Source organism: Delphinapterus leucas, chromosome 15 (assembly GCF_059928025.1).
Source record: "Delphinapterus leucas isolate spDelLeu-1000000601 "Yukka" chromosome 15, BTC_Dleu_Yukka2, whole genome shotgun sequence".
NCBI lineage: Eukaryota > Metazoa > Chordata > Mammalia > Artiodactyla > Monodontidae > Delphinapterus > Delphinapterus leucas.
In genome coordinates, this window is record NC_143143.1 from 4,685,579 (window position 1) to 4,697,857 (window position 12,279).

Sequence of the window (12,279 nt, forward strand, 5' to 3'; positions counted from 1 at the left end):
CGAGGTGTAGATGAGCCCATGTCCTGAAGCTCACAACACAGAGCTTGGGGTACATCAAGTGCTCAGAACCTCAGGGGCCCTCTTTCCCCTCCCCTTCTTTGTGCTTAACTTGGGACAGCTGCCTTGAAAGCCGGCTGGAACCAGTTCGGCCAGAGTTCCTTTGACCCATTTGACGACTTTAGTAGTTTTGCCCTTGTTAAAGAGCTTGCATCTTCAGAAAGTGACTCCCAGGTACTTGTAAAACCTGCTGTCAGTGAGGTCTGATGAGGGCTGATTGGATTGGGGCTCTATGTGGGTTTTTCTCCTGTGTGCTTCACCATGTAGTGGCTGAATGTAGAAACTCCAAGGAACCTGCACTCTGCCCAGTAACCACCGCTCCCTCCCCTGCCAACTGATCTGGGTTAGCCTTTGCAGTGTAGAGTCTTGTGCAGGTGCTGGGCAGGGCATTCTCTTCCAGTTCTGAAACAGTTCCCACGAACAATTTGTCCCTGCAATTTAAAAGCAAGTTGCAGGATAGTATAGCACTAGTCCTTTTAAACAATGACAAGGATACTTCTTTATACTACCAGAACATAATATTCCAGATTTCTGACCTAGTGTGACCTTGGGTACTTAAAAAGTGAGTCTTCAGGCAAACACTCTATACTGACTCCATTACCGAAATGGAATGGAAATACAGAACCTATTTACTCATAAGTTTTCTAAGACAATAAATAGTTCTGTAATAGGAAAACTGGTGTGCCCTAAAACTAAGTGATGTGTTTACTTCAAGTTCTGAGAACGGAAGATCTCAGGACTTTAAAGAATGCTCAGAGAAACAACTATCCAACTGATGGAAAGATCACCTGGCTAAAAGCCCCCATCCCAACCCCCATCTGACACAGACAATAGAGCAAACATTAAATCCAAGGATATTAATCCTATTCAGAACATAGGGGTTTACTCAAAGAAAATCCAGTCCTAAAGGGAGAAATAGAGGAAGATGTGAATCAGTTTGAAACACAGAATAAAGATCAGTTTCTTCAGGTTAATATGAAGGTAAAATGAAATGCCAAGAAATCGCTGAAGAATACCTGCTGTTATTTGCAGATACATAGTGAAATTAACCTGAAAGAACAAGCAGGGAAGGATATCAAAGATCTCCCCCACCACCACCACCACAAATTCAAGATGAAGCAAATATGGCAGGATGTTATCCCTTGTTAAATCGGATGGTGGGTCCTTAGGTATCAAACATCTTCTCTGTATTTGAAAATTTTCATCATTTAGAAGTCACGATGGGTCATTCACCTTTTCAAGAGCTATGCTTTGACTTGGATATCTCATTTGGAAGTAACAAAAAATAGTTATTTTTTAACGTTGATTTTTAAAAACTTTTAAAATAGCTATTTTTAATAGAAAATTGAAAAAAACTGTAAAATAAGGGGCTGTCTATGCTTTGTATGACATACCCACATGATGGCACAATATATTGTTTTAAAATAGCTCCAGTTCAGGACTCCCCTGGTGGCACAGTGGATAAGACTCCACGCTCCTGATGCAGGGGGCCTGGGTTCGATCCCTGGTCAGGGAACTAGATCCCACGTGCGTGCCGCAACTAAGGAGCCTGCCTTCCGCAGCTAAGACCTGGTGCAACCAAATAAAACAAATATTAAAAAATAAATACAATAGCTCTAATTCAATCAATGGAATACTGTTAACGTGGAAATAGCAGAATATACCTGCAGTGATTAGAACTATACAAAATACAGGGAATTCCCTGGCGGCGCAGTGGTTAAGAATCCGCCTGCCAATGCAGCGGACACGGGTTTGAGCCTTGGTCCAGGAAGATCCCACGTGCCACGGAGCAACAAAGCCCCTGTGCCACAACTACTGAGCCCGTGCTCTAGAGCCCACGAGCCACAACTAATGAGCCCGTGTGCCGCAACTACTGAAGGCGGTGTGCGTAGAGCCAGTGCTGTGCCACAAGAGAAGCCACTGCAATGAGAAGCCCATGCAGCACAACGAAGAGTAGCCCCTGCTCGCCACAATTAGAGAAAGCTCGCACACAGCAACGAGGACCCAACACAGCCAAAAATAAATTAATTTAAAAAAATACATTTACCTTAAAAAATTTTGTTTACTCTTTTTTTTTAATTAATTAATTTATTTTTGGCTGGATTGAAGACCCCAATGGCTGAAGACGAGAGGAAGACAGCCCTGGAAATGGTCCAGGCAGCTGGGACAGATAGACACTGTGTGACATTTGTATTGCACGAGGAGGACCATATCCTGGGAAATTCTCTTCGTTACATGATCATGAAGAACCCGGAATTGGAATTTTGTGGTTACACTACAACCCATCCTTCAGAGAGCAAAATTAACTTGCACATACAGACTCGAGGTGCCCTTCCAGCTGTTGAGCCCTTTCAGAGAGGCCTGACTGAGCTCATGAATAGACATCTGCCAACATGTGCTTGACATGTTTGAAGCCAGCATAAAGGAATATAAGGATCAAAAAGCCAGCAGAAATGAAGCCACATTCTAGTCCCTTATGCACTATGCAGGGAGGACTGACCTCTAGGATATTCTATTCATGTTCTTGCAAAACCCAGAAGTAAACATTTGTGGTTACAACATGACCTGTCCTCCAGAAAGGCTTCCTTCTAGCTCTTAACCCACTTCTGCTGTTGGAGTCCCCGTAAGAAACTGTATTCTTCTAATAAATTCCCTCTTTTATTTAAACTGGAAAAAAAAAAAAAGAATGTATGTGATCACAGGCACAACATTCTAACTTCTGAATCACCCTTTTTCACCTTAATTGCTACTCTTCCTCCAGATCTCATTTTAATATCTTCTTCAGGGAAGTCTTCCCTGACCTCTCTGATTAAGTCACTTCTGGCCACACCAAGTGCCCAATAAATATTTATTTTATGAATGATTGATTGATTCTCTTTTTCTATAAAAATCTCATAACTTCCTTGTTTACAATTCCCTGTATCATTTTCACAACCGTCAATACAGTTTCATTATTATTATTATTATTACTTTTTTAACATTATTATTTTTAACTCTGAAATTCTGCCCTTTAGAAGACCACTGAAGGTTCTTCAGACTTGGAAAATTTTGACATTTAATGTTTGTTTGTTCATTAATCAAGTATTTAATAAGTGCATTTAATGTGCTCTATTATGTGCATTGCAGTGAACAAGATGGACAAGGTTTCCAGGCTCAGGCAACTTAACACACTCAAGGTGGGAGGAGAGCGGTAACACACGTGATACAATGTCAGGGAGTGATTAAGAGCTGTGAAGGAAACTAAAGCTGGGCAAAGGAACGGGAACCGATGGGTGGGCTGTTTTAGACAAAGTGGCCAGGGAAGGCTCTTGAGGCAGTGACACTTGAGCTGAGGGCTGAATGAAGTGAGAGAGTGACAGGGAAAGAAATACCTGCAGGAGGAGCGTCCCTGGCAAAGGACACAGGGACTTTGAAAACCTTGGGGCGAGAATAAGCTTGATGTATTTCAGGGGGAAAAAGGTGGCAGGCAGTGGAGTGAAGGAGGGAGAAAGTAGTAACCCTAACCCGGGAAGGCAGATTGATCACGCATTTACAGACTTATGCTGTATAACTACCAAGGAAAAGCTGCTCTAGGGGTTTGGAGTGCAGCTTTGCAAGATCCTAAGCTGATGGGCCTGGTTTGACGGTTCAACAAGGTCACCCCAGCTGCTGTAGGGAGAATGCACCGTAGGTGGGGTGGCAGAGTGGGGGAGAGCAGTGGGGAGACCGGGTTAGGTACACGATGAAGGGGGCTCGGGCCAGGGTGGAGGGGAGGGAGTGGAGGGGCTGAGAAGTGGTCAGAACCTATGACCTGCTCGGGAGGAAGGAAGGCAGATCAGGCTATTCCCCACTCCCCAGCACAAAGCTGCCGTGTGGCTTCAGGCCCTGAACCAGGGAATGGTCCTAAAGAGGCACTCCTGACCCCAGGATCGGTCGGGGCTGGGGGCAACTTCGTCATAGGCTTGCAGCCCCACAGACCTGGGTATGAACTCCAGATCCGCCACTGACTGCTGGGTGTCTCAGGGCTAGCTAACCCTTCGGGTCAGGAAGACTCCTTATCTACAAAATTCACACCTGCGAAGACCCTACGAGGCCCACCTGCGTCTTCCGGGTCAGCTCATCTGCGCAGGCGCAGAGGCCCAGCGGCCGCTGCGTGGGGCTCAGTGCGCGTGCGCTGGTCTCGGCCTCTCACTCTTTCTCCCCCCTTCCCCCCCCCCCGCACCCGCCCCAGCGTGCGCCTGCGCGGAGTCGCGGTTCGGCGGTAGAGGTCGGAGGGCTCGGGGCTCCGAGTGGCAGCGCGCTCGCGGCGAGCCAGCCCGAGCCCGGGCGGCGGGTTCTTCGCCATGCCGGGGATGGTGCTGTTCGGCCGGCGCTGGGCCATCGCCAGCGACGACTTGGTCTTCCCGGGGGTCTTCGAGCTGTTCGTGCGAGTGCTGTGGTGAGGGCGGGCTCTGCGGGCAGCGGGCGGCCGGGACGGAGGAGGGAGCGGGGCCGAGGCGGTCGAGGGCAGGGACGGTGTCGCCTGCCCTGCGTTCTTGTACCTGGTCCTCTCCACCGCCCGAGGAGGTGGGTGCCGCTGCTCTCCCCATTTCCAGACGGCATACGGCGGCCCAGAGCGGGGGCGCCGTGCCCGGCGTCATGGGGTGGGCCCGCCGGCGGGACGTCGGCGCTGCAGGGCACGGGCACTCCTCCGGGGCGTCGAGACCCGGGCCTGGGAGCCGCCGGGGCTGCGCTGCCGCCCAAAGCCGTGGCCTCGGGACCTCCTGCCTCGAGCCGGGAACAGCCATCAGCATCACTCCAGCGTTCTGCATGGAAACGCACTGCATCTTGTCTGCCAAACGCAGGAATGGCAACAATACCGTTCGTGCCGTTCCTGAGTCGGTTGTGGCTGAATCCCTCGACGAGCACACAGGACTGGCATTTTCTCTCTAGTCTTTCAAAATGTGGAATCCGTGGGAAGTGGAATTGGGTGCCTGAAAGTCAGTCCCAGAGGGTCTGAGTGAAGAGTAATATCATCGTTATTAAAAAGTAGATTCTTAAGGGGAGAGGAATTTAAAAACATGAAATTATGAGCTGCTTCTTAGCTGTTTCATAGTTTTTAGGGCCAGTCTTTCTGATATCATTTCCCGTTATTATTTCTAGACAAGGATGTAATATCACAAAACTGACAAAAGCATAAAAAGTTATCTAGTCCAGTTCCTCTTCTGGCCTTGAATCTCTAATACCGCGTTCTTGCGAAATGGTTCCCTGCCGGATTCTGAAATAACTCTAGTGAAGAACACTGTCACGTTGCATTGTTTGGTGCTGCCTTTCATTGTTCTGTCCTGAATTACAAAATATACTTATGAGTCTGCAATCCTTGTCCTTTCAAGTTGATCAGTGTTCACCACAGAACATCTTTCCATAGCTCGCTTCCCATCCCCTTGTTTTTGTACTACACCCAGCAGATTAGATGTGCGTTTGTCAGTTTCTTGTTAATCCACAGAAGTAAAAATTCTCTTGCTGATGACTGAACAAGTATATACTTTGTTTACCAGGTGCATATCTTGGAGTCATGATGGGGCAGCTTTCCAGCAGTTCACATTATATTTGCTTGCTTATGGCTTTAAATGTATTACAACAGGCACAGAATAAAAACAATGATGTAAGCATAGAAAGTATAAAACTCATTAAAAATAAAAAAAAAGCCATACTCTTTAATTGACTTAGTAAATATTTTATTGAGGAAGATTCAGTTCCAAAGTGAACCTCGCCTTGTTTTGGAAAGTATTAACTCCATTTACTTCCTTCCATTGTGTTTTTCAAAGCTGCTCCTTGGATTCCATTTCTGACGCTACCTGTGTCTCGGCAGGTGGATCGGCATCCTGACGCTGTATCTCATGCACAGAGGGAAGCTGGACTGTCCTGGTGGCGTCCTGCTCAGCAGTTACCTGATCGTGCTCATCATTCTGCTGGCAGTTATCATATGCACCGTGTCAGCCATCGTGTGTGTCAGCATGAAAGGTAAACACTAGTCTCTTCCGTTTGACACCGCTTCTTCCTCTTCTTCTTTTTTTTTTTGCGGTACGCGGGCCTCTCAGTGTTGTGGCCTCTCCTGTTGCAGAGCACAGGCTCCGGACGCGCAGGCTCAGCAGCCATGGCTCACGGGCCCAGCCGCTCCGCGGCATGTGGGATCTTCCCGGACCGGGGCACGAACCCACGTCCCCTGCATCGGCAGGCGGACTCTCAACCACTGCGCCACCAGGGAAGCCCTCATTGTGGTTTTGATGTTCATTTTCTTGATGACAAATGATATTGAGCATCTTTTCATATGCTCAGTGGCCATTTTTATATTATTTTTAAAGAAATGTCTGTTAAGATTCTTTGCCCAATTTTAAATTGGGTTCTTTGTCCTGTATTAATGAGTTGTAAGAGTTATATCTCTTCTTGATAGTTTTTTTCTATATGTTACCATTTTCTGCAGACAGTCGTTTAGCTGAGAATGTCTGAAAACGTTGGAAACCTTCCCTGTCGATTACTGTGGTTTGTAGGATGAGCTGAGCACTCTTGTGGCTGATAAAGAAATGCATCAGTAAATGAAAACTCATCCGTCAAAGGCAGGGCTGCATGGCGTGCTACCATCCAACGTGTTCTATCACTGCTTGAATCGGGATGTAGGAGGGAGGCTTACAGATTGTAGATGATAAAGCTGGGAGGGAGTAACTAACTGATACCCTGGGCGATGGAATCAAGATCTCGATAGGGTGGAACGATAGACTGAAACTTAATAGATGGTAGTTCGTGGGGAGAAATACAGGGAGAAATGTTAGTGGCAGAGTGTTTCATGAGAAAAAGCCCTTAGGGTTTGGATGACCAAGAAGCATGGCGCATGCCCATGCACTGCAGTAACGTAGGAAAGAGAGCTCTGAATATTTTAGTTTACCTCTGAAAACGTGAATGCATGGGGTCTGGATCAAAGACGGTCCCAGTTCTTTGGTCTCTGTCGGACCCCAAGTCTGGATGGTCGTTGGTACTGATGCTGAAGGAAAGGAAGGAGCTGAAACGTGTACGATGAGGATTTAGCACTGTGAGGTTCGCAGTGAGCTCAGATTTTCTGAAAGATGGTGTCATTTCAGGTACAGGGTATCTAATTTAGTTTCCCGATCTGCTCACAGCACATTCTGTTTAGCACGCCGGGTTTACAACTGTAATAGTGGGTTAAGTGCAAGCCTTTTTCTCCTTAAATGTTTTTCTTCGGATACTTTGGGTGGTGTCAGGGCACAGTCACACCCCTGCGGTGGATGGATGGCCGCATGCCTCAGGCTTCTCCTCGCAGGCACCGTCACACGTCAGAGTTCGGCAAACATCTGTCGGTTGTGTGGGGTGTTCTGGGTGGGTTGCTTATGCAGCAGCCTCCTCCAGACAGGACTTCCCCCCACCCCTCACAGAAACCGGCCCTGTGCCTGGTGCAGGATGGGTGGTTGGTTCAGGACTGGACATGTGCCCTGATTCGGGCCAGTGAAATTCAGGGAGTTTCCTGGGAAGTTCCAGGGAAGTCCTTCCCTGCTCCTCTGGGAAAGATCCAGAAGGAGCATATGGTTTTCCTTCTGGATGGCACTGTGCATGAGTGAGCTGCTGAATTCCTGCTGAGTCTCCTCCACTCACAGCCCAGGAGGAGCTGAATACAGAGGAGGGCAGGGCTGAGAAGCAGAGGACACCCTGGTGCCAGTCCTGGCCCTGCATTTCCAGCCCCTTGAGTCAAGACAGGTCCTGCTTGTTTTTATTTTTTTTAATTTATTTATTTTATTTACTTATTTTTGGCTGTGTTGGGTCTTCATTGCTGTGTGCGGACTTTCTCTAGTTGTGGCGAGCGGGGGCTACTCTTGGCTTCTCATTGCGGTGGCTTCTCGTTGCGGAGCACAGGCTCTAGACACATGGGCTTCAGTAGTTGTGGCACGTGGGCTCAGTAGTTGTGACTTGTGGGCTCTGGAGCGCAGGCTCAGTAGTTGTGGCGCACGGGCTTAGTTGCTCCACAGCATGTGGGATCTTCCTGGACCAGGGATCGAACCCGTGTCCCCTGCATTGGCAGGCAGATTCTTAACCACTGCACCACCAGGGAAGCACCCTGTTTGTTTTTAAACCAGTTTGAGTTTCTGATACTTGTAGCTAAAGATACCACAACTGAACTGAAGACAGTACTTTATAAAAACATGTTAGTTTAATTGCCAATTTGTTACAAATCAATAACATATGCTTTATTTTAAATATTATGTAAATTTCAGTGACGAATACCATAAAGTTAAAAAAAAAGAGAGATGATGGTTAGGGTCAAATAAGAAGAGGAATAACCATCAAGCCGACAGTAGATGATGACTGAAGATTATCAGTGAAGTAATACATTTGGATGAAGTCAGAATTTCTCTTAACAACCCAGGGGTATAATTTCAAAGCAGTACTGGGGATACAGCTCATTACCTTAGTAGAAGCCATAAGGTTGTTTTCATTTTCTTCTGATGAAAATTAACCTCTACTACTAAAATAAATAATAGAATCTATAATAAATGTCAGAATTGGCATATTGGTGGATTTAATCCACATTTTAGCGGTAATTGGTCATTGCTTAACAGTGTCACACTTGTGCATCAATTCAGGTTTGAAATGAAACTGCTGTTACAACCAGCCTTTGCTGTAGCATGCGTACCACTGAACCTGTTTGAAATAAAGTTTTTCTCTTACTTTTTCAAAGAAAAAAAAAGACAAATGGGAAAAAATATTGTAATAGATGAGACATAGAGCCAATCTCCTTAATATAGAAGGGCTCTACGATAAATAAGAAAAAGACCAATAGTCAGCGCAAAAATGGGCAAATATGGTGAACAATAAAATAAGTAAAAGAGATTTTTACATATATAAAAAAACATTCAGCCTCAATCACAGTAAGGAAAATTCATCAAGATGATACACTGGGTTGGTGAATCTGTGCAGTTGTGAGACTGTTGCTTCTGGGTCTTTCCTGGAGCAGGGAACGCCTTCCCCAGAACCTCCCTTCTGCTCAGGCAGCTCATTTTGTTGGTGGGCATGTAGATTTGTTGAATCTCTTGGAAGCCTAATTTGGCTGTGTGTGTTGTGTACATGTGGGTATCAGTCGGTTTCTTCCCTATATATTTGCATGTGTGCAAAATACTTGAAGTTTGCCACAGTGTTGCCCGTAGGCATGAAAGATTGGAAGAAACTCGGTGCCTGTCAATAGGCCGCCGGTTTAAGTGTCGCTCGTTCATATGACGGTCTCCTGTGCACCTGTTAAAAAGAATGTGAAATGCTTTGTGAATGGACAAGGGGTGATTTCCAATATGCTAAGGTACAGGACACTGTATGTAGTTTGTTACTTTCTTGTAAAGGGATAAACTTACCTGTTTGGTTTATGTGTGGACTCTCTGGGGTGGGTACATGAGTGACTAGTTTACCTTGAGGGAAGGTGACTGAGGGCTGGGATTCAGTGGTGGGAGGGAGGCTTAACATTTACTTTATACCCACTTGAGCGCTTTGAACTTTTCGCCCTTTACCTGCATTGCCTGCACAGAATCAGAGTTTTTTACAAGTTATAAACTTTAGGTGTATCTTTGAATAACCGTGAACCCCTTGGTAAACCTTATTACTGATACATGGATAACTCCCATCACCCCTTCTGTTTCGTAAGTCATCTCAATAGTTAATCTGTCATTTGAACGGAAAGGCCCTGTTTCTGAAGCTTTTGGTTGATACACCTCTAAACGAAACAGCGCACATTGTAAGGGAGCATTTGGAACAAAGAGAATTCAGTCATCTTTATCCAGAAAACCGACGCTTGTGTAGTTACCTCTTTCTTGGTCTTCACTGTAGAATCTTGATATCGTGGTAGTTTCTAGTTTTGATTTGAGAACCTCCCTGATGAAATCCTACTGTTTTGACCATGTGGGAGGTTTAATTAGGGAAGATCCACCCTCGCGACTATGGTGTTTTGAGAGAACGCCCTCAACTTCCAAGGTCTGCCCTTCGCTGTGTTTGGTTTGTATTCTGGGACATCTTGCTTTGCCTTGGCGTTTGTGTCTCAAGAGCTCCTCTCGTGCCGGAGAAAATCACTGCAGTGGCTAGAGGTGTCAAGTCCCGAGATTCTGTGACACAGGCCTTCCTTGTGTGGCTCTCATGTCATTGGCTCAGCCATGTGAAGGGCAACAGGGTTCCTTCCTGAGACGGTGTCAGGGATATTACGATCGGGGACGTAGCCACGCTCATTCATTCTGGGGCATCAGCCTTGTGATGCTCGCTGCAGCACCAGATCCACACCGGCAGCTCTTTACGTCGAGGAGAAAATAAAGGTCTGAGTAAAATAAAAATGCTTTTCTAGGCAAAGCATAAACATAAAAAGGCTTTTTCAGTCTCTCACGTCTTCTCTGGACCCTTCACCAGAACTCCGTCTCCTGCTTCCTTACCTCTGAGTTTGCTTCATCCGGGCAGTGTCCCGGGCTGGAGCCTCTCTGCTCCAGCAGCCTCTTCTTTGGAATCCTAGCCCTCCAGGAGGTAGGATGTGAGCAGGTGCTGTTTCCTGTTTCTCTCTGCTGGTTGACTATTGCTGTATAATAATACACTCCAGATACACGACTGATTTTTACATACCTGCACTATTTGTCCCTCAGGGAGAGAGAGGGCGTGCTGTTTCAGTTATCTTAGAACATTGTGTCTTTGTGCCAAAAACAAGGCCGGATAGTGTCTAATATTTTAAAATATGACTCTGAGTAATTCATTCTAATGGAAGGTAGCTTTTGGAATTTAAAAGCTATTTCCTTATCCAATTATTTTTTTAGATCTTAGATTTTTTTTCAGTCACTGTTTTTGTTTTAATCATGTGGCATTTTTATGTTGCTTAAATTGGTGTTTATCACAACTTTTTCCCAAAGGGAGAGAGTTGATTTACACCAAGAATTAAAGTACACAGGCCTCTAATGATACTTGGATTTGTTTTACAAACAGTTTTATTTATTTATTTATTTTTATAAATTTATTTGTTTCTTTTTGTTTTTGACTGCGTTGTGTCTTCGTTGCTGCGCGCGGACTTTCTCTAGTTGCGGCAAGTGGGGGTTACTCTTCATTGCGGTGCTCAGGCTTCTCATTGTCGTGGCTTCTCTTGTTGCAGAGCACGGGCTCTAGGTGCTCGGGCTTCGGTAGTTGTGGCACGTGGGCTCAGTAGTTGTGGCGCACGGGCTTAGTTGCTCCGCGGCATGTGGGATCTTCCCGGGCCAGGGCTCAAACCCGTGTGCCCTGTATTGGCAGGCGGATTCTTAACCACTGCGCCACTAGGGAAGCCCCAAACTCAGTTTTAAATGTTGTGTCTAAGTGGTGGGCTTCTGCAAGTGGTCTCACACATCAGAATTGTTCGCTTCCCAAAAGTGAGGACCACGGAGCATTGGTGAGGCAGAGAGCCTGCAGCATGCGAATCTGGATTATGTTTTAGAAAGTGGTTACTAAGCCCTCTGAGCCTCAGCTTCCTCATTTGTAAAATGGGATGATGACTATGTCACAGTCATTGGGAGGATTAAAGAATAACAGGCCCGTGCTGTTTCAGGTGGTGCCTGGATTTTCCTGGCTGTGAGAACCCCGGTGACTGTATACCTCTGTTTGCTGGTGACAGTTCTGTTTTATGTTGGTTGTCCCAGCATTATTAATAGAGCCTCCCTTTGCTCTCAAAAGTATCCCAATTTGGACAGTGATTTTATTGTCACTCTAGTTAGAACCCAGAAGTGTTTTTAAACACTGGTAAGTCTAAGAAATGAATCTGAGGCTTTTTGTCGTGTTTCCCATCCCTCACTTTGTCTCTTGCTCTCAAACTTAGGCATTGTTGCCCAAGTACAGGCAGAAAAGTCAGGTGGTGGGTGAGCCTATGGGACACATATGTGTGCTGTGATAGCTGTTTATTTGTGGAAGGGCAACTACTCATCTCTGAAGGGGCAAGTGACCAGTTTGAACATTTTCTGTGTTTCAGGGACCATTTGTAATCCTGGACCACGGAAATCCATGTCTAAGCTGCTCTACGTGCGCCTGGCACTCTTTCTGCCAGAGATGGTCTGGGCGTCCCTGGGGGCCGCCTGGATAGAGGACGGTGTTCAGTGTGACAGGACGGTGGGGAATGGCATCATTGCGACTGTCGCGGTCAGGTGAGGTCTCCAGTCTTCTGCAATTTCTTGTCCAAAATGTACTCGAGATGGAGGTAATCAAATACCTTGTGAATAA

At 46.2% G+C, this 12,279-nt stretch overlaps 1 protein-coding gene and 1 pseudogene across 3 annotated transcripts in view; both read left to right on the top strand.

The window, feature by feature from the left end:
* Positions 1-2,148: 2,148 nt before the first annotated feature.
* On the top strand, positions 2,149-4,112 carry LOC111181890 (DNA-directed RNA polymerases I and III subunit RPAC2 pseudogene; annotated as a pseudogene).
* A 179-nt stretch (positions 4,113-4,291) lies between these two features.
* Positions 4,292-12,279, top strand: part of DAGLB (diacylglycerol lipase beta) — a 32,074-nt gene continuing 24,086 nt past the window's right edge. Inside the window, exons 1-3 of one of the 3 annotated variants that reach the window (XM_022587691.3) lie at positions 4,292-4,474; positions 5,888-6,039; positions 12,032-12,203. In XM_022587691.3, coding sequence (XP_022443399.1) covers positions 4,380-4,474; positions 5,888-6,039; positions 12,032-12,203 — 419 coding nt within the window. In that variant the 5' untranslated portion in view covers positions 4,292-4,379. Of the gene's footprint in view, positions 4,475-5,843; positions 6,040-12,031; positions 12,204-12,279 lie in introns of all 3 variants that reach the window. The other 2 variants (XM_022587689.3, XM_089895620.1) reach the window with 2 other exon arrangements.